Genomic DNA, 23,012 nt, shown 5'->3' on the forward strand with positions numbered 1-23,012 from the left:
CTATTGTAGAAATTTTGAAAATATATTGAAGATTACACATATATAGGAGCAAACCTGAAATCATGTTGCACAATGGCGTCACGCCATGGGTGAGTAAAAATGGGGGAGGGGTGTCAAGAATGAAAATGTACGCTGACATTTTTTTTCAATTTATATTTAGATGTTATAGCCTATAAAATTTTGATTTTTTAGAATTTACGTTTGCAGATCTAAAAGATACGGGAGTACGTGTACCCCAACCCCCCTTTGGTTATGGTAGTTGGGGGGGGGGGGGGGTCATATAAAAAGATCTCCCCTTCCTTCTCTTTGGTTGCAAAATTTTCTTGATCCGCCACCAACCAAAAAAAAAATCTTGAAAGGAACTTCTCGGGTCATTCCGTAAGCTCGGGAATATGAATGTGTTGTATTTCATTTGCCGGAAAGGCCCGAGAGTGTGCGATTGCTAAAACAAGAGTTGTCTTTCTTGATGAAGCAGAAGACACTTGCAGCGGAAACGAAGATGGATGCCGAATCAGCGTGATCAGACAGAAAGCTTATATTTGCGGATACTTAGCGAAAATGACTGTCGGGTACAGTACTATGACACGTAGGTACCATTTATTTAGATTCCTCTGGTTATTTGGTTTAGCCTGAGGTCCATGAAAGAAATATTCAGGACAGACGGGTTTTTCAAATTTCATGGGTGTTGCTAAAACGCGGAACAGAAAATGGAACGGAAAATATTGTATGCAGTGATGTTATGGGGGGTCACCTGTGAATAGATGAAATTGACTGTTTTGAAGAAATATTTACCGGTCAGCGTTTTTGTTACTTAAATAGAAAAAAGAAAACTTAATCATTAAAGCCAAAATATTCACAGCCTTATGTGAGAGTAAAGTAAGAGTAAATTCGGACGGTTGAATGCCATCCATATCAATCGGAACTCCTCGAATTGCATCCATGTCAGACCATCCGGTGTCAGGTTTATCCGTCCCACAGTTGATCCGTCCCTAGATGATCCGTCCTATGGTAAACTGTATGTTTGTAGAATTGTATCAGGGGCAATCGAGCAATGCATCTGTTGTTTCAAGTGCGATAATCAATAATATGTTGACGGTGCTACCGTTTGAGCGAGCGCAGCTACGTAGGTATGTACATATTTTGTAATGTTCATGCTTTGGTCAGGTTTAATTTAAACAATATATATTTGCCAAATACTCAGTATATGACTAAAATTAGGCAGCAGAAACAGCCCATTCTAGTTTTCTCCCATGGTTTTATATCAAGTCATTAAAACATAAAACGTATACATGAATGGGATTGAAATATTTTTATACCTATACATTTTATTTCTGCCGCCTTCACGGTGACTTACTTAACCTTTGACCCGAGACTTCTTCTATACTGTATGCTCTCGAAAATAGAGGCTACTTTCCCTATTTTTACTTTCTATCTTTCCAAGTCACTAATACACACCTATTTGATTTTTAAAAATGAAATTCATATAATAATCTCCTTGTAGCAATGGCATGCTTTAGAAGAGAAAATTTGAACAAAATTTATAATATTGTACATAATCCTAGTTGTAACACAATGATGAAATATTTCAGCACTCTCAAATAATATTGAATAAATTGCAACATATTTGAGACCCTCTCCACTGTTTTTGTAAGGATACATTGAAATTTATTCACAAAACTAGAATTATAATTAATGATTTTTCAGTCATGAAGTGGCATGGCTGGTTATCAGTGGGGGGTGGGGGGATGTCATCATGGTTTGCATTACCGGACGAGCCAAGGGAATAGATTTAAGTAGTTCTTATTTTTAGACGTGAAAAAAAAAGATTTAAGAAATAATGTTTTTGATCCGGCCGAATTCCATCAATTTTTTTGCGTTTTTATTATTTTTCTTAATCGCTCTGTGTCTAAAGAAAAATGCAAAAGTAAAGGAAGAACCTCAGTCTTGATAAGGCATTTTCATGGTTGATATAGAGATTGCAAAATGTTTTGCAGAATTTGTGAGGCCAATCAGCCAGCAACGTCCACCATTTCTGGACACCCATTGTCCGATTTCATCATGACCTGGTGTACATCTTTCAAATGTGGAACTGTGACTATTCACGGTAACAGTAAGATGCACGTCTTGTCCGTGACTGCATTATTAGCAGTAAGTTGAGCGAGGCAACTGTTGCAGCTAATTTTCACAGACAATTACAAACTCGGGATGTAGTGTTCTTATTGATGCTGGTACTGATTGTTCAGTAAAATATCCAACAAAAGTAGAAGCTCTTATTCGCAAAAGCAGTGAAGGCCCACTTATTAGGGCCCCGCATGAAATGCGGGAAGCCCTATAGTAATCACATTGTCTGTCCATTCGACCGTCCGTCCGTCTGTCTGTCCGTCAACACTTTCTTTGTGACACGATAACTCAAACAGTTTTTATCGTACAGTTTTCAAATTTTGTGTATGTGTATATATTTGTTTTTTTTTAATGTAATATAAAAAATGCTTGATGTTACATGTATATTGAATTAAAACACGTCATTCCCAGTCAACAACTTTCGATCGGGATCGGAATACGAAATAAAATTTCTTATATCCGGTTGCAAAGTGAAACTGCTTCATGCTTCAAGTTATTGAATTATGTAGCAATTGCACGTTACACATTAGAGAACTGTTCCTTTTGATAAAGAAAGTCACAAAATAGATACAAAATGAGTGTACCTTATTCATTACTGTTACCGAGCTTTCGTCGGTGAAAATCTCGAAATGGCGTGTTTCGCTGCGCTTCGTCCACATTTTCTATGTGAGTATTTTGATATTTGCTTATGCATTTTTTGCACATACATGGTATGTCTCGGCTAGGAATAATGGAAACTTTCTCACCTATGTATGTAAAGACATATTAATCTCTGTTTTTAAAAATGTAGAACACTTTTATCAAATGACAATGTTTTTGAAAACGCTTAGAGCCCCGATGTCAGAATTTCCTTTTCCAAGACATCAATATGTCAAATTCATAATCCTTTTCGAATAGTATGTACCATATTTTGTACCAGTTATCCATTTTGAGTCCCCTATTACAATGGGATTTTGTTGCACTCTGTTGTGTTTGAGTGGATGTCATGAGTGTGTCAAACAGAAGTAATTTAAATTGCATAAGTCTCTCAAAAATATGCTTCATGATTCCTTTTTCACAAATTGGCATTCCAATGTATCTTTATATATTATTAATTCTAACATATATACCAGCCCCAAACATTGCTATATCAAATACAGATGTCACTTTCCTCTAATAACCCTCGGCGGGGCCCTTGCTGACCGTGTCAGTTTTCTAGTTGAGGACTTTAAAGTAAATCCTTGTTTGGAACGCTAGGTTTTCTTCCCCAGAAGCGTACTGTAAAATATACAGGATGGCCCAATGCAATACAACTTTTGCCAGAGTAAATACTTGACTTGTTAGCATCCAGCATGTTTCACAGCACATTTCTATTCAGTTTAAAAATAAAACAAACAAATCGCATACATGGGTGTTGATTTTTTTCTTGAAAGATATTCAAATTAAAAAAAAACTTGTAGATGTTATTTACAAAATCTTTTACCATGGCAAGTAGAAATTTTGAACATGGCGACTAGATATATGAAAATGGCGACCAGAAATTTTTCTAGGTGGCCATTTTCTGACCTGATAGTAGATGTGACTTGGAGCACTGTTTTGAATATGAATTCTTTATCATGTTTATGGCAAGACCTTGTTATACTTTGGTGTTGACCCTGAACAACAGCAGAGCCAATGTGGCTCAGGTGAGCGATGTGGCCCTGGGCCTCTTGTTTATATTGTTATGTTTTTACATTCATCGGGATCTGGTTCCATGGTAGGGCATATGCATATCTAGAGGTAGTAGATGAAATGCAGTTCATTATTCTAATATTTCAAGCTCTTTAATCGCAATAGGAACATACTATTGAAAATATATATCAAATATGTTCATTAATCATGTGAGTTTTTTTCCCCTATAGGTGGTGACTGAAGTCTGGTCAGTCGGCAGGCAGCAGTACTCAATTTACCGCATTCCTACAATCCAACTGAAATTACGGGTATTCAGAATCGGCCTTCGAACAGTTGATGGTAAGTAGAATTACAAACAGGTTCAGAAGTCTGACTCTTTATAAGTAATTAAAATACAGATATTATTTTTATACATGTATATACAGGTTTTGTTTTATGTTGCATGTATTTTTTGGCAAAAATGGGGACCTAGACTTGATGCTTTTCAGCTCACCTGAGCCAAAGGCTCAAGTAAGCTTTTCTGATCAAAATTTGTTCGTTGTCTGTCGTCGTCGTAAACTTTTCACATTTTCGACTTCTTCTCAAGAACCGCTACGCCAATTTCAACCAAACTTGCCACAAAGCATCCTTAAGTAAAGGGCTTTCAAGTTTGTTCAAATGAAGGGCCATGTCCCTTTCAAAGGGAAGACAATCGCAAAAATGCAAAAATAGGGTGGGGTCATTTAAAAAATTTCTTCTCAAGAACCACCGGTCCAGAAAAGCTGAGATTGACATGAAAGCTTCCTGACATAATGCAGATTCAAGTTTGTTCAAATCATGGCCCCCGGTGGTTGGATGGGGCTACAATAGGGGGTCAAATTTTTAAATGCCAATATATAGAAAAATCTTTAAAAATCTTCTCTGGGACCACTGAGCCAAAAAAGCTGATATTTACCTGAAAGCTTTCTGACATATTTCAGATTTCAGTTTGTTCAAATCATAGCCGCAGGGGTAGGATGGGGTCACAAGGGGGATCAAAGTTTTGCATACAAATATATAGGGAAAATCTTTAAATGTGAGCACAGGTGAGCGATGTGGCCCTTGGGCCTCTTGTAAAGGGGATCAAAGAGAGTGCAATGAATACATTTTCTGATGTTGTGTTTGGAAACAGTATATAGGAAAATATTTTTTTCTCAAGAATTGTTCAGGGAAACAATGTCATAACAAGTCAATGTTTTGTTTGAGTTATGACTCTCAAAATTCCTCTCTAGGCCTAAAGTGTAAATTATCTTTAAGTATATACATTATGTTAAAATATATACTCAAGACTTTACAAATTAAAATTCTTAAGTTGCAGAAACAGAAACTTTGTAATTCTCCAAAACATTGACGAGCAGATGAAGAGAGAGTCGACTCTCAGGCCCTTCAGGCCTTTGATTATCCTCTTGGACTAGTGACAGGTGTCAATGGGTTTTTTTTCTTCAGAAGCCCGCCCTGGTAGATGGAATCTGCCACTTGAACAGCAGCACTGTCCAGGTCAGTGGTTACATATTGCTCTAAACAAGGGTGGCACGTGGAGACTCATTTTTCCTAAGCTGGCAATATTTGTGACTCATATCAGCCTCATTTACATTCTGAAGTTTAATTCATAACTTATTGCTGGATATTTGTAGAGACAGTGGTTGATGATGGATATATGACTTTTTCTCAGCCCATCATTACCTGCTGGAGTGCTGGTAGAGGCTGAACGCTTTAATAAATATAACTGTGGTCTTGCTGAGATGTAGTAATCCATGGGAATTTTCCAAAGAAGATTCAAGAGAAGTATAAAATTTTCTCATAAGTTCAGACTGTAGAGAGCATGAAAGCAGATATTACAGTTATCTCCCTTAGACTAGATGAATTACAATAATGCACTTTCAAATCATCTAAGTTTAGAGTTATAATGCTGTTTGAATTCTCTGAATTTGGCTACGGTTACTAGTTAAAGACATAACCACATGTATTGCCTCAGTTTACTTACAATTATGATATATACCTATAAGTATAAATTGTCATTCTCTTAATTTTGTATACTTTGTGGAATTTATGAAAATTGCATGATCACTGTTCGTTATCTTCTCTTTATATTACCAGTATATTCTATGTACCTGACTCACCAGGAATGCATTGTTAGGTCACCTTAGTCACTCAGGTGATCTTTTGCTATTGATCTGCCCGTTCGTTATCGCCGTCTGTCAATTGTATATCGATTCGTTGAACACCCCTCTCAACAAAATTTCACTCATGGAGACATCATCAGTTCTGGCGAAGGGCTGCAAAATTTAGGTCTATGCTCGGCGCTTATGGCCTTTGAGCAGGGAGGGATTTTTATCTTGCCACAAAACATTCTTGGGAAAAGGGAATTCATGTTTGTTCAAATGAAGCAGCGTGTCAACTTGAAAGGGGAAATTATATAGTGAAACTTCTCCAAATCGGCCCCTCAGAAAACCACTCCTCTCTGAATATCGCCCAATTCTTAAAGTCTCTGTAGGAATCTTAACATATCCTTTCAAAGAAATTCATATAGTCCAAAGTGTGACTTTTCGAGATCTCCGTCATTTTTGACAAGGGACTTCTGGGATGATATCAGTTAAAGGTTCAGATTTAGCTCGGATTATCCTGTGCTCCTTAGTCATTGGAGCTTGCAGTATGAGCCAGAGCACTGCGTTCACTATTGATATGCAAGTAGCTGCATTTAATTCAAATTGAAGTTGAACACAAGGACCCCAGGGGTAGGGTGGGGGCACAATATGAAATCAGAGTTTTATATGGTAATATGCAGAAAATTTATTAAAACAAAGACTGTTCAAGAGTAGCAGGACCACATTAAATCATATTCAAATGCAAATGTCCCCAAGTTGTGTGAAAACAAGGTTTTTTTATGACCCTGACTAAGGATGGGGTGGAATTGTTTTTGTCCTGTCTGTCTGAAATTTTAACCTTCCTCATAACTTTTGAATAATGAGCAGTGGGGCTCTCATATTTGCATTCTTTTTTATGGCCATAAAGTTTTTCACCTTGTCACCTTGACATTAGAGTTTGATCTACTGACCGGTTTAGGTAGAACATTCATATTTTGTATACATACATGTATAATGACCTGAATGTTTTACAGAATAGTCATATGGTATTGAGGCATTCCTGTGTTGTGTGAATTTAAGTTTGCTTTATGTCGTGAACTTAGGGGCTAGGTGGGGCCACAAAATAGAGTCAACATATTTCATAGGAATAATGATTTAAAATACAAAAAAATTTGAAAATCAAAACAGCTGACCAAGAGCAAGGTAACTCGGGTGAGTGATGTGGCTTAAGGGCCTCTTTGGGATTAAACTCTAAGGTTATAATGTATGTTTTTAACAATTTATCTGAAATTATTTGTATGCGTTGATTTTGGGGTCCTGAAAGTCAAGGTCACTACTGGACTTCATAGAAAAGCTAGTATAAATTCATTAAGGAAGCATATGCCCTGCGTTGCAGAGTTCTTAGGCCACTGATAAAATGTGTTGTGTTTCCGCTAACCCGACCGACCCTAAATTATAGCCCCGACCCTAGATTTTTTTTTTTGATATTTAAAACAAAAATCATCATTTTCCCGGAAAAAATATATTCCCGGTTCTTGGTTTTCGGTTTTGTTGGACATTGAGATGAAGTCATTCAAACACTTTAATGATATACAAAATTGCATGGTTTTGTGTCAAGCGTTTAAACAACATTGATGATGTTTCTAACTAACATCATGGATGATGTTTCTAACTAACATCATGGATGATGGTTGACCCAGTGGCTAGTACCTCCATGCGTGCTCACGCAACGATGATTTAACAATTGAAGTTAACAGACGGTCGAGAGACTCTGCCAAGTGTCATGTTTTCATAGAAGACTTTCTTTTGTTAAAATTGCCAACTCCTATGTTGTTTTTAGACGGTGGCTATTTATAGCCATGCACTGTTTTATGCTATCATTTCAACGGGCATTAGACGGGGACCCTAGTTTTATATGGAGGTCATGATGCAGAGTGACAGACATGAATGTCCAGTCTGTCAAATTTGTATGCACATCCTTGGTTTCTGCTGCAGTTCTAACTGAAAACACTATGAAAAAGGTCGCAAATAAAGCAGTGAGCTCATCCGAGTTGTTGATGGCCGGTGAGAGCCGAGAGGAAAAAAAGATGTGCAGATTGTTTTTAAAATAAAAATTTATGTCCGGTAAAAAGTTTTAGCTGGAAGAGAGTTGGATCCCATTAGGATAAGTGGGATCTGCCCAGACTGTCTTCCTACCCTTGTTCCATTTAGATTGTGAAAATACATTCAGAAATGTATTAATAAACTTAAAATATGTTAATGATGTTGATATTTTGGTGATGATTTAATATATTTTTTCAAAACCATCACATTATTTTCCTGTCAAACATATCCAATAGAAGTATTCCTATGACAACCAATCTAAATGTAGAAACAATATATCTGGTACTTGTAGAGCATAGTGGCATAGAGGAGTTAACTTTTGTTGTTTTATGCTAGATATGTTTCATTGAAAAATATAGTTTCTTATAAAACATCTGGAAATAATCCTCAGCCAATAACAGGTGAAATGTTATGATTGAAAGGATATGGGGCTCACGGCGGGTGTGACCGGTCAACAGGGGATGCTTACTCCTCCTAGGCACCTGATCCACCTCTGGTGTGTCCAGGGGTCCGTGTTTGCCCAACTATCTATTTTGTATTGCTTGTAGGAGTTATGAGATTGATCACTGTTCGTTATCTTCACCTTGCAATGCAATTTAGGCAAAATTTTATTTTGAAAGTATAATAGAACATTTAACTTGTGCAGTAATTAGGGCTATACGGACCGTGGATATTGGCCTGGATAGCTCAGTGGTTATAGAAATGCAGGGGTTCAGCCAAAGATTTTCTCCTTCCCATACTACATTTGGTGCCGTTGACCACCCCTAATGGTGCAGGTTGGCCTGTCAAAAAGAACCTGGGTTGATATTGAAAGACAATTATGAATTATAATTGATCTTAAGGAGGGAGGAATGTAGTAATTGGGGCTCTACGGACTGAATATCGGTCTGGATAGCTCAATGGTTAGAGCACCTGCCTAGTAATGCAGGGGTCCCAGGTTCGATTCCCGGTCCAGCCAAAGATTTTCTCCTCCTTCCTATACTACACTTGTTAGAGTTTACAATGTTTTTGCATACTTTGAAAAAATAAAATTAAAACAAAAAAAATAATTTATTTCCTACCTTCCTACCCTATCTTTTTCTGGAACATTAGCGGAAACTCAACAATTTTTATCGTTGGCCTTATTCATATTCTATCATGAAACAGAGAACAAAGTCGCTTGACAAAATTCTCTTCAAAAAATTTACTGAGCATTTTCAACCTGCAGACAATTTTACTTGCCTGTCTGATTTCTGGTGATTCCAGCACTCAATGCTACTTTGGTTTTTCAGCATTCTGGACCTTAAAAGATGTTGACACCCTGCTGATGGAGCAGAAGCAGAAAGCAGTTCTCTTACCATCAGATCTGATCCATTTTTGGAGATAGCCTTTTGTATGGAGCTGGTAATTTTGTTTTCCTTTTTAGTTCACTTGAAATCTAAGCTCATGTGAGCTTTTTTTATCTCCCCTTATCTGTAGTCCATCCGTCCTTTCTTATGTAAACTTTTATGATCCCAAAAAAAATTTGAGGAGCATTAATATATTCTCTGTCATGTCTGTTCCACCTCATATCTCCTAAACTTTTCATCAGAAATTGATCACAAATGCTCAGGTAAGGACTTGTGGACCAAAGTCTCTCAAGGTCATTGTGGAAAGGCCAAGGTCACTCAGATAATAAAAGTTCCTTATTTCAACAGTTTTTGATTCCTGTCTCCTAAACCATTCATCAGAAATTGATCAGCAATAGTTCTTGGGACGGGACGTTTGGTTCAAGGTCATTTTTGAAAAGTCAAGGACACTCAGAACATGTACTTTACAGAAGGAAAAATTGCTTATTTCAACTGTTTTAGCTCACCTGATTCTGATCGCCAGTTGTCTGTCATCTGTCTATTCGTCGGTAAACTTTTTACATTTTTGACTTCCTCTCCAGAACCACTGGCCAATTTCAAACCAAACTTGGGGAAAAAGCATCCTTGGGTGAAGATCATTTAAGTTTGTTCAAATGAAGGGTCATGCCCCCTTCAAAGGAAATGATCACTAAAATGCTAAAATAGGGTGGGGTTGTTTAAAAAGTTCTTCTCAAGAATCACTGGGCTAGAAGAGTTGAAATAAACATGAAAGCTTCCTAACATAGTGCAAATTTCATTTTGTTCAAACCAAAACCCACATGAGTAGGGTAGGGCCACAATAGGGGATCAAAGTTTTACATGCGAATATATAGGTACAGTTTTTGAAAATCTTCTTCTCATGAACCCCTGTGCCAGGAAAGTACAAATTTACATGAAAGTTTCCTGACATAATGCAGAGTAAAGTTTGTAAAAATCATGGGCCAAGGTGACTCGTGTGAGCGATGAGGCCCATGAGCCTCTTGTTGAATAGCCTTTGATCACATATCACGCAAGTAAGGGGCGAGATCAAATGTTCAATGTTTCACAAAGAACTAAATTCAAATAGTTTTCACTAAGACCCCCCCCCCCCCTCCTTAGAATGTTGGAAACTAATTGATTAACAAGCATAAACATACAATTATAAATAACACTGTAATTTTCTACTGTTTATTCACAATTGAAAGTGCACATTAAAACTATTAAATGTTTATTAAAATGTAATATTATGTGTTTTTTAACAATAGCTTAATTGTCATTTTTCTCTTTCCACTAAAGTGTAATCAATGTTGGATGACAGGAACTTACGGGATATTTTATCCCCCCTCCCCCTAACTAATTGAATTTTTTTTGTTTTTATCCGACATCGATCTTTTGATCTCGCCCCTAAGTAACAGGTAGTGATGTACCAATTGTCGCCGACTTTCGATTGTCGGTCGTTAAAACTGAAATGATGTGAATAATCGATTGTCATTTTCAAAATTGAAAATCGCCGACGTCGGAATTTTTTTTATAATACGAATATTCCTGCCGCGACTTCACTAAAATTAAAAATGGCTGACGAAGCTGAATCATCCGATAAGATTGAATATAGTTTTAACGTCCCTCTTTAGAATCTTTCACTTATACGGAGACATCACCATTGCCGGTGAAGGGCTTCAAAAGTTAGGCCTATGCTCAACGCTTACAGTCTTTGAGCAGGGAGGGATCTTTATCGTGCCACACCTGCTGTGACACGACCCGGGGCCTCGGATTTTGCCTCTTATAACAAGCAAGGGGTAATGAGGCTCTATTCTAACCCATAGGAACAACAACAACAGTCGAGAGATCTATCCCTATTCCGGGAAAACAAAATCGAAAGTATGGGATTATTAACTTCAAATTTCAAATGATTTTAGACGTCTCAGACCATAGTGAAAAATTCTCGAAAGAGACGTTAAACAAGATACAATCGATCAATGTTATGATTTCATTCTAATTAACTTAATATTTGGGGTATAAGAATAAAGTAAATTTAATATATTTCTGCCATAAATTGGAAATGAATAAAATTCGATTATTTTTCGATTAATCAACCGAAAAGGTGCATCTGATTAATCCGATTATCGATTTTTTCCCCCCCGATTGCCCATCACTAGTAACAGGCAAATTGAAGGCTCAAGTTAGCTTTTCTGATTAAAACTTTCTGTTGTCTGTCATTTGCGTCGTTGTAAACTTTTCAAATTTTCATCTTCTTCTTCAGAACAACTTGGGCAATTTCAAACATATAATATTTGAGTGATGGGGATTCAAGTTTGGTCTAATGAGGGGCAACATCCTCCTCCAAGGGAAGATAATAGTGAAATAGTGAAATTACACTGACAAATTTTAAAATCTTTTCCAGAACTAGAGGGCCAATTTCAATCAAACTTGGTAAAAATCATCCTTGGATGAATGGGATTTACATTTGTTCAAATGAAGGGCTGTGCCCCCTTCAAAGGAGAGATAATGACGAAAATGCAAAAATAGGGTGGTGTCATTTAAAAACCTTCTCCTCAAGAATCACTAAGCTGGAAGAGCTGAAATGTACACGTAAGCTCTCTGCCATAGTGCAAATTCAAGTTTTGTGAAAATCATGGCCCCCAGGGGCCGGGGATAGGTTAAGAATACAATAGGGGATCAAATTTTACATACAAATATATAGGAACAATCTTTAAAAATCTTCTTCTCAAGAACCACTGAACCAGAAAAGCTGAGATTTATATGAAAGCTTTCTGATATAGTGCAGATTCTAAATTGTTAAAATCATGGCCCCCAGGGGTTGGATGGGGCCACGAGGGGGGATCAAAGTTTTTTATACAAATATATAGGAAAAACAATATATAGGGACAATCTTTAAAAATCTTCTCAAGAACCACTGAGCCAGAAAAGCTGATATTTACATGAAATCTTCCTGATATAGTGCAGATTCAAGTTTGTTAAAATCATTGCCCCTGGGGGTTGGATGTTGCCACAATAGGGAATCAAAGTTTTACATACAAATATATAGGGACAATCTTTAAAAATCGTCTGCCCAAGAACCACTGAGCTAGAAAAGCTGATATTTACATGAAAGCTTCCTAACATAGTGTAGAGTTAAGTTTGTTCAAATCATGCCCCCCCCCCCTCCCCCCCCTGGCGTAGGATGGGGCCACAATAGGGGATCAAAGTTTTACATACAAATATATACGGAAAATCTTTAAATATCTTCTTCTCAAGAACCACTGAGCCAGAAAAGCTGATATTTACATGAAAGATTTCTGACATAGTGCAGATTGAAGTTTGTTCAAATCATGGCCCATGGGGGTAGGATGGGGACACAAGGGGGGATCAAATTTTTACATACAAATATATAGGAAAAATCTTTAAAAATCTTCTTCTCAAGAACTAGTGGGCCAAAGAAGTTCAAATTTACATGAAAGCTTTCTGACATAGTGTAGATTCAAGTTTGCAAAAACCATGGCCTTCAGGGGTAGGTTGGCGCCATAATAGGGACTATAGGTTTACATGCAAATATATATGGAAAGTCTTCTGATGTGAACCAATGTGACTCAGGTGAGCGATGTGGCCCAAGGGCCTCTTGTTTGTATATAGATTCTTCATGGAAAAACTTTATTTTGTGAAGTTTGACCTTAACCTGGGAGTTTGATCATTCTGACCTATTCAATATCTCCTCAACATATTTTGTATTTAAATTTTTATGACAAAACCTATTTTTTCATACTATAACCTTTGACTTTGTGACCTTGAAATTTGACCTTATTTCAAGAAAATGTAACCTACCAAATATTTTCAATAGTATTCAAGGTAGGGCTTTCATATTTTGTTTATAGGTTCTTGTTGACAAGATGACCTTGTGGTACAATCACATTTGATCTTTTGACCTCCACCTACTTTCCAAAAAAATGGCCTAGTTAATATCTTCTAAACTATTTAAGGAAAAAGCTTTTATATTTTGTGTATAGATTTTTATGGCAAGACTTTGATTTAGTGTTTGAACTTATGACCTAAATCTACTTTTAATAAGAATCTGACCTCTTCATTATACCCCCCGCAACAAGTTGTGGGGGTGGGGGGTATACTGGAATCGGGTTGTCCGTCTGTCTGTCCGTCCGTCCGTCCGTCTGTAGACGCAATGGTTTCTGGGCTCTAAAGCATTATCCTTTCCACCGACCGTCACCATATCATATATATGGACTACCCATGGGATGAAGATGTTCCCTAATGATTTTGGGGTCAAAAGGTCAAAGGTCAAGTGCACTGGACATCGAAGTAGCAATATGGTTTCCGGGCTTAAAAGCGTTATCCTTTCCACCTACAGTCACCATGTCATACATATGGACTACCCATGGAATGATGTTCCCTATCAATTTTTGGGTCAAAAGGTCAAAGGTCACGCGCACTGGATATCGAAGTAGCAATATGGTTTCCATTTAAATTCTTTAACGGCTTTTTTCATCGCATGGAACACCCTTTTGGGAGATTGGGGTAAGCAGGGGATATTCTTAGTGAGCATTGATCATTATAATTATATGCGGGTGTTTTATAGGTAGTCGGGTTCGAATATCATTTGTATTGGTCACGTGGTGAAGGCATATAAATAGGCGAACATGTGTTTGTGCGGCATTCTAAGCACGCTCGCTAGTTCTACGTACAGGTAAATTTTACAATATTTCTATGGCGGATAGTAACCATTTATCAGATGACATTAATCTGTGTATATATTGATGTGTATTAACATGAGTAGTTTTGTTTGCGATATATTTCTTAAGGACATTACGAGTGATGAATAAAGTGCTAGCGAGCTGCCATCCTACTTATACTATATAGTTTCTTGTTTTTTGGTAATTAGCATCTAATTAATTTATATTCGGACGAACAAAGTGAGGGAGAATATAACAGTACCTCTTGTTATCTCCTGAACTATTTAAGATAGAGATTTCATAGAACTTGTAGGACTCGGTATTCATAGATGTGCACTGGTTTGGTCTCATTTTGATACATTCAGTATCATTGTATCGATCTTTTGAGTATTAATTTGTGATCTAAAAGCATGATATAATGGTGTAAAGGATCAGTTTGTGGTTAACCAATATTTGATGTGAAAATAAATATTGTAGGGTAACGGTTACTGGAGACATGCTGTTGATTGATGAGGATAATTTTCCCGAGACTCTGACATATTGCAGGACCTGGATAGCTCTACTGGTGTTCAAAATGCCAGGTTTGTTAATGGAATTACATGTAAATGTTCCATGAAATGTCAGATGTGTTAATGGATTTACATGTGAAATGTTCCATGTAATGGCCAGGGCATATGTAATATAGCATTGATATTTTTAATGAAACTCAGATGACCTATTGCAATTGGTCTGCATCCGTTGTCATGTGTTGCCTGTCGTGTTAGGTGTGTTAACATCTTCAAGACAACGGGGAAATAAATTGTAAATTTCAGAATTCCTGGACTCCTGTGGCTTTAGGGGCGGGGCAAAAACTGCCCAAATTTGACCAATTTTCAATAAATCTTCTTTACGACTATACATGTGTTAGAAAAACTAAATGCATAGGGATGTAGAGCAGGAAAGCCTCTATCAAAATTGTAAATTTCATGATCCCTGGGGTAGGGGTTCTGACCTCAGGGCGATGCCAAACATGTTATATAGTATTGGTGTGTAAAACACTTAAATGACATCTTCTTAAGTGCTGTTGAACCTTTCTTGTCAGCGGAACTCCTATTATATTTCAATAATCGACATTAAACGTCATTAAATTTCGGCGTTTACGGAAAATTATACGCCACTGAAACGCAAAGTAAATTTGACATTTAATTTTCTATTAAATGTGCATTTTACGTTTAAATTTGACATTTAATTGGGGTATAATTGGTGTTTAATTTTATATTAAACGCAACTTTTCGTGCAGTGTCTGATTGTCCCTTTTGAACTTAGAATTTTGAGTCCTTCTGTCCTGTTGTTGTCAGTACAATTCCTCAGAGATCGCATAACAGAATTTGACGAAAATTTGTAGTTAATAAGGACACACTGTGTAGATGTGCATATTCCCAGAAAATTCTGATTCAATTATTTTTCTTGGAGTTATACCCCTTTTGAATTTTGAGCCCGTCTGTGCTGTTCTTGCAGCAATGCATAACATTACCATTCATTATGTGAGACATTGTTAAGCAATGTTGGAGCGTGGGGTATGTGAACTTGATCACTTTTACTTTCTTTCATTAGTCAGGTGCTCTAACCATTGAACAACCATGACGGGTCTATCCAAAACCCCTGTATTACTAGTCACGTGCTCCAGTCATTGAGCTACCTTGACCGGTGTATTAGAGACCCCTGTATTACTAGTCAGTTGCTTTAACCATTGAGCTACCGTGACCGATCTTTCGGAGACCCTTGTATTACTAGTCAGGTGTTCTAACCATAAAGCTACCACATGACCGGTCTATCAGAGACCCCTGTTGTACTAGTCAGTTGCTTTAACCATTGAGCTACCGTGACCGATCTATCGGAGACCCTTGTATTACTAGTCAGGTGCTCTATCCATTGAGCTACCATGACCGGTCTATCAGGGACTCCTGTTGTACTAGTCAGGGGCTCTAACCATTGAGCTACCATGACCGGTGTATCAGAGACCCCTGTATTACTAGTCTGTTGCTTTAACCATTGAGCTACCATGAGTGGTTTATCAGAAACCCCTGTATTACTAGTCACATGCTCCAGTCATTGAGCTACTGTGACCGGTTTATCCTAGACCCCTGTGTGAGTCAGGTGTTTTAACTATTGAGCTACCAAAAAAAAAGCTATTGAGCTACCATGACCGGTCTATCTGAGATCCCAGTATTACTAGTCAGGTGCTCTAACCATTGAGCTACCATTACCGGTCTATCGGAGACCCCTGTTGTACTAGTCAGGTGCTCTAATCATTGAGCTACCATGATTAGTCTATCGTACACCCTTGTATTACTATTAAGGTGCTCTAACCATTGAGCTACCATGACCGGTCTATCAGAGATCCCTATACTACTAGTCAGGTGATATAACAATTGAGCTACCATGACCGGTCTATCAGAGACCCATGTTGTACAAGTCAGGTGCTCTAACCATTGAGCTACCATGACCGGTCTATCAGAGACCCCTGTTGTACTAGTCAGGTGCTCTAACAATTGAGCTACCATGACTGGTCTATCAGAGACTCCTGTATTACTAGTCAGTTGCTTTAACCATTGAGCTACCGTGACCGGTCTATGGGAGACCCTTGTATTACTAGTCAGGTGCTCTAAACATTGAGCTACCGTGTCCGGTCTATCAGAGACCCCTGTATTTCTAGTCAGGGGCTCTAACCACTGAGCTACCGAGACCGGTCTATTAGAGACCGTTGTATTACTAGTCAGGTGCTCTAACCATTGAGCTACCATGACCGGTCTATCAGAGACCCCTCTATTACTAGTCAAGTGATCTAACAATTGAACTACCGTGAGCGGTCTATCAGAGACCCCTGTTGTACTAGTCAGGTGCTCTTACCATTGATCTACCATGGCCAGTCTATCCAAGACCCCTATATTACTAGTCAATTGCTTTAACCATTGAGCTACCATGACCGTCTATCTGAGACCCCTGTATTACTAGTTAGGTGCCCAGTTTTTCAGAGACCCCTGTATTACTAGTTAGGTGACCAGTTTTTCAGAGACCCCTGTATTACAAATCATGTGCTCTAACTATTGACCTATCCATAAGCTGATGTTAAGATGAACCATGGATATCGATCTGGATAGCTCCGTGGTTAGAAAGTCTGACTAGTAATACACGGGTCTCTGATAGACCGGCCACTGTAGCTCAATAGTTAAAACACCTGATTAGTAATACAGGGGTCTCTGATAGACCGGTCACTGTAGCTCAATAGTTAGAACACCTGACTAGTAATACAGGCGTCTCGGACAGACCGGTCACTGTAGCTCAATAGTTAGAGCACCATACTAGTAATACATGAATCTCAGGTAGACCGGACACGGTAGCTCAATAGTTAAAGCACCTGATTAGTAATACAGGGGTCTCTGATACACCGGTCACTGTAGCTCAATAGTTAGAACACCTGATTAGTAATACAGGGGTCTCTGATACACCGGTCACTGTAGCTCAATAGTTAGAACACCTGATTAGTAATACAGGGGTCTCTGTTAGACCGGTCACTGTAGCTCAATAGTTAGAGCACCTGATTAGTAATACAGGGGTCTCTGTTAGACCGGTCACTGTAGCTCAATAGTTAGAACACCTGATTAGTAATACAGGGGTCTCTGTTAGACCGGTCACTGTAGCTCAAAAGTTAGAACACCTGATTAGTAATACACAGGTCTCTGATAGACCGGTCACTGTAGATCAATAGTTAGAACACCTCATTAGTTATACAGGGTTGTCGGATTTGATTTCCAGTTGAAGCACGAGTTTTTCCTTCCTGTTACATTTACATATATATAAACATGTAAATATACCACACTGTAATAGACTGGACATTTTGTAAGATAATTAAGTTCTGAAATACAGACAATTGTTGACAATACAGTTAGATATAATTACACTTTGTGTTTTGTAGGACTGTGGAGTGTTGTGATGTTATTGATGGTCAACAGAAGACTGTGACCTTGAATCTGAAGATCTGTGATGAAGACTGGACGTTTGGGGTCACTCTCTGTTACAGTACTACAAATCTAAGTAAGTACTCAGTAATAATGTAAGACTGAACTCTGTATCATGTTTATCTAATATATACATTGTAAAATCAAACACATATTGAAATACATAATTAACAAACAGAATAATTAGTAGTTTATCACACACAAACAAGTATATGTGTACATGTATAGATGTACTATAATTCAAGGCTACACACAAAATACTGACAAAGTGACTTAGTACATCACAAGAACTGATTGACCTTTATTTACATTTCATGATTAACATGTGTCTAATTGTATATAGATAATTAACTAGTAACACAATCTAATTATTAATTAGTATACTAAGATTAGATATAATAATACAGATATTGTAAGATATAATTACTAAACAGCAGTGAGAGACTGTTCTATCAGTTAAACTCACAAACACAAGTACATGTTAATTACACATCACAGACACAGGGCTGTAATTAACACAGGGCTGTAATTAACACGGGGCTGTAATTAACATGGGGCTGTAATTAACACAGGGCTGTAATCAACAAGCAGCTGTAATCAACACAAAGATGCAATTAACACTGTGTTTAGGTGTGTAATGAACAGGGTTTTTAGATGTGTAATTAACACTGTAGGGCTGTGTAATTAACACTGTGTTTATAGATATTGGATTTTCTTCACTTTAGCAGTGTTAAACTCAGCCACAAAGAGGTTGTCTCTGATGTCCACACATAAACCTGATGGAGACTCTAAATCACAGTGAATGTAACGGAGGAACTGTCCGTCCTGATCTAGGATGTGGATACGGTGATTGTTACAGTCTGCTGTCAGGATGTGACTCTGGCTGTCTGTAGTGATGCCGTATGGATTAAATGATTGCTTGGTATTAGAGGGATGACCAGTGTATCTAAATCGGAGTTTTCCTGACTGATTGACCACCACTACTGCTCTAGCTTTATTGTCAGTCACACAGATATCCAGGTTCTTGTTCTCACTGAGGTATTTAGTGTAAGGACCAGATGAATAGAGAGGACGACCCTGATCATCAAACTGAATGCTTTGTTTCTCTGTGGAGCCGGAGTAACGCACGACTTTGGATTGTTTGACATCATCACTGTCCATGATAACCAGGAGATCGTTACCCGCGGTACAGCAGACATTGACAGGACTCCACCCCTGTAGTGTGATCACGGTCTGTATCTGTTTATTCTTTAATAAGTTAATAGTTCTTTCTCTATAGTCAGTATAAACAAGATCTCCGTCCCGTGTCACTGCTATGCCCCCTGGTTGTCTCCTTGACTTGGTTTGTATTGATGTCAGTAGTTTACTCTGGAGGTTGAGCAGCTTCATGGTTTCGTTATCCCCGCATGTCCAGACTTGATCTTCACTCAGACAGCTAACACTAAGTCTGCCAAAGAAAGTGTTCTTATACCCAGTGTGTATGGTGGCGGTGACGCGCGGCTCATCAAGCAGTGGTTTGACTGGAGGAGACGATACAGCTTCTGCTGACTTCATTGTGTCGCCATGTTCTGTGTTAATGGATAATGGCGACAGAGAACCAAACATTTCATTGAGCTGATCTTTGTTTATTTTCTGAGCAGAAAAACTGGGTACTGTAACTCGGACTTTAGGCGGTAATGTTCTAAATTCAGAATTCCTAGATTTGTAAGTAGAGGTTAAGGAGACGTCATTTGATTTTAGGATTGATTTCAAGTCGGACATGATCTGTTTGAGTTCCGCCATTTTCTGTGTGATTTCATCTGTATTTTTATTCAGGGTAGATAGGTGTTTGATTTTCATCTCCTGAATGTCGGATTTCCGCTGGTTGACAATGGCGGTGATCTCCCGGTGTAAGATTTCTCCTTGTTGATCGGCAATTGTTGTTAGTTCTCCGTAATTTGTTTCTAACTCGACTTTCTCAGTTTGGACATCGGAGGCCATTTCTTCATATCGCGGGTAAATTCTGGTCTCGAGTTCGTCCAGATCTTTCTGTAAACTTTCTGTTTTAGAGCAGAGTTTTTCCAGAATATCTGATATATCGTGACCTTCATGTTTACTTGAGGAGACGCAGGTAGAACAGACAGGAAGGTCACATTTCTCACAGTAATTTTTACAGAGTTCGTCGGCGTGGTGTGGACATGTTGAGTAGTTAAGAGATTTTCTGTATTTATAGAGCACGACTTTGTGTCTTATAGACGAATCCGAGAGGTGCTTCCCAACACAGGTCTGGCATAGATTTATATCACAACGTTCACAGTGACTCTGTAGGTGGGCAGTTTTACAGAGGTCACACAATAGGATAATCTGGGCTCTGCGGAACGGGTCCATTTCTGATGTCCGGGGTCACATGAGGAGTTCACTGTTAATTAAATTAGGGAATCTTAATTAAAGAGTTTGACTTATTGAAACACTTGACCAGCTAGAATTACAGTATGTTGTATAAACTGCCATCATTTATATCAGAGACGTCTATGCATTTTGAATACCTCCACCTCCCCACCCCCACCCTCTTCAGAGTTATGTGAAATTATTTTAAAATGAGCAGATCTATCTTATTGATCACACAAATATAAATATTAAGTTTGTCTCACCTGAAAATCCAACATGGCCTCCCTGTTATATCGACCTTCCGTCTAGTCCTGTGATTAAATATTTGTGCGGTGCGTCAGCCTGTATACATTATCTATTTAAATAGAGTTTTAAAGTTTGTTTTGACCTAGATCATACTGGGTAGCGATGTCAACATTGACGTCAGAAGATAGAATTGTTTCAATGTATGTATAAATACCTTCATTATAGTCCGTGTAGAAAAATACTTCGCAATATCAATATCTCTGTGTGTGTGTGTGTGGGGGGGGGGGGGGGGGGGGGGGGGGGGGGTCATATAGTAATCACTACTACTGTCTCAGTTTGGACAACGTTCTATATAGAGACAACTCCTGATTTAGGTGAAGTACTTACGGACGTAACATTGAGGGGGTTTTTGGTGCCAAAGACTAGTTTGCATTGAGGGTTGTTTATCGTGCCAAAGACTAGTTTGCATTGAGGGTTGTTTATCGTGCCAAAGACTAGTTTACATTGAGGGTTGTTTACCGTGCCAAAGACTAGTTTGCATTGAGGGTTGTTTATCGTGCCAAAGACTAGTTTGCATTGAGGGTTGTTTATCGTGCCAAAGACTAGTTTGCATTGAGGGTTGTTTACCGTGCCAAAGACTAGTTTACATTGAGGGTTGTTTATCGTGCCAAAGACTAGTTTACATTGAGGGTTGTTTATCGTGCCAAAGACTATACTGGCGCGACGTTGTAAATTTCTTCTCGCTATTTATACCTCGTGTAAAATTCCAAACAAACTTACATGTATGTGAGTGACGTGTGACTTTCACAGAAATAAACAAAGTCCCATTGAGCGCTTAGTTAAGGAACAATCACTACCTATATATTAAGCAGACTTTTCTGTATACTAACAATGAATTTAACACGGCAAGAAGAAGTTTACAAACTTTTGTGTATACTGACAATAAACTGAACAGGCTAATCAGAATTTTACAGACTTTAGGAGATTCTCGCATGTGTAGAGCTATAATACATTGGGTTTAAATGCTGTCTGACTTGTTTTATACCGATTGTTAGGCCGTTCTTGGCACACTAATTTTGACTACGGATAACTCCGGGATATGAGGCTGACGGCGGATGTGACCGGTCAACAGGGGATGCTTACTCCTCCTAGGTACCCGATTCCATCTCTGGTATATCCAGGGATCCGTGTTTGCACATCTCTCTATTTTCAATTTTGTATTGCTTGTATAGTAGTTATGAGATTGATCACTGTTCGTTGTCTTCACCTTTCACCTAGTGTTGGTTGGGGGGGCGGGTATTGTGTAGGCGTCCCTCTCGAGAAATTTTCAGGCGTATAGTATAGAAATATTACCATTGCCGACAAAGGGCTGCGGAATTTGGGCCTATGCTCGGAGCTTTGGCCTTTGAAAAGGGAGGGATCTTTGCTGTGATACGGGGCCTCAGTTTTTCCGGTCATATCCGAATGACCGCTTCATTTAATCACCTCTTACGACAAGCAAGGGGTACTAGGGATATATTCTATCTAGGATCCTCACGGACTGGGGGGTGGGGGTGAAATGATATGCGACTTTGATTTCGGAAATGTAAACATAAAGTTCATAAAAAATGATCGGAAACCATATATCCGGGATTGAAGTGTTCCTGTCGTTTTAATGGCACACAAAGTTTGCTTTAAAATTCAACAATTTGAATCCACACGCCAGCTATTTTTCTTATCAGTGAATCAGATTACATTGCTTAATGAAATAATTGTCTTACATGTACCAGAGGGCTCGTCACTCAAGCTTTCACTTAATATCATCCATTCCCTGTAAATAGAAAGCTTACCTGTGTACAGATAAACAATAGGTAAATTACCTGTGTATGTGTGAAGTGTGAGTGAAGCTTGCATCACGCGTCCTCTAGTGAGGATATGACATGAAATACGTTACATGTTTTTGTATCAGGCGCCCTCTAGTGAGGAAATGACATGAAATATGTTACATGTTTTTGTATTATTACTCTTTTTTCTGTTGTAGATTGAGTTGAGTGGAACAATGAACCTCCGGATATCTATGTACATTTACACGTGTAGGATTAAACTTCTGTTGTACTCGCGCATGCGAGCTTATCCTATATTGCGTGTTTGCGTTTTATTTCATAAATAGTTTAGGAATATACTGTCCGCTCAATATCTTGAGAACCCTTTGCTTGACAGACATTAAACCTGGTACATCTTGAGGAGAAGATGACCCTATTTGATTTTGAAGCCATGCGGTCAAAGGTTAAGGGTCAAACTGGACATAGGAATATACTGTCAGCTCAATTTCTTGAGAATCCTTTGATTGACAGACATCAGATTTAGTACACTGGTGTATCTTCAGGAGAAGATTACCCCTATTGATTTTGAGGTCACAAG

The 23,012-nt window shown here is 38.3% G+C and overlaps 1 protein-coding gene and 1 long non-coding RNA gene across 4 annotated transcripts; one reads left to right on the forward strand and one right to left on the reverse strand.

Moving 5' to 3' along the window:
- The first annotated feature begins 431 nt into the window (after window positions 1-431).
- On the forward strand, window positions 432-22,729 carry LOC125667145 (uncharacterized). 3 transcript variants are annotated; one of them, XR_008799516.1, is made up of 9 exons: window positions 432-586; window positions 4,002-4,110; window positions 5,102-5,286; window positions 5,424-5,574; window positions 9,248-9,359; window positions 14,479-14,582; window positions 17,957-18,075; window positions 18,725-19,230; window positions 22,633-22,729. It is a non-coding gene; the product is annotated as an uncharacterized LOC125667145 (long non-coding RNA). The 3 variants fall into 3 exon arrangements; XR_008799518.1 differs by having other exon boundaries at window positions 448-586; window positions 5,236-5,286; XR_008799517.1 differs by lacking the exon at window positions 432-586 and adding an exon at window positions 2,473-2,787.
- On the reverse strand, window positions 18,106-20,877 carry LOC125657382 (E3 ubiquitin-protein ligase TRIM71-like). The gene is made up of 2 exons (XM_056152515.1): window positions 20,630-20,877; window positions 18,106-20,397 (listed from the first exon to the last, which is right to left on the reverse strand). Exon 2 carries the CDS (start codon window positions 20,364-20,366, stop codon window positions 18,696-18,698), a length of 1,671 nt encoding a protein of 556 aa, XP_056008490.1. The 5' UTR covers window positions 20,367-20,397; window positions 20,630-20,877; the 3' UTR covers window positions 18,106-18,695.
- Window positions 22,730-23,012: the final 283 nt, after the last annotated feature.

Source organism: Ostrea edulis, unplaced genomic scaffold (genome assembly GCF_947568905.1).
Source record: "Ostrea edulis unplaced genomic scaffold, xbOstEdul1.1 scaffold_79, whole genome shotgun sequence".
NCBI classification, from domain to species: domain Eukaryota; kingdom Metazoa; phylum Mollusca; class Bivalvia; order Ostreida; family Ostreidae; genus Ostrea; species Ostrea edulis.

Bases quoted from the DNA above. Each gene is read 5' to 3' on its own strand.
- LOC125657382 (XM_056152515.1), bottom strand. From the start codon at position 20,366: ATGGACCCGTTCCGCAGAGCCCAGATTATCCTATTGTGTGACCTCTGT.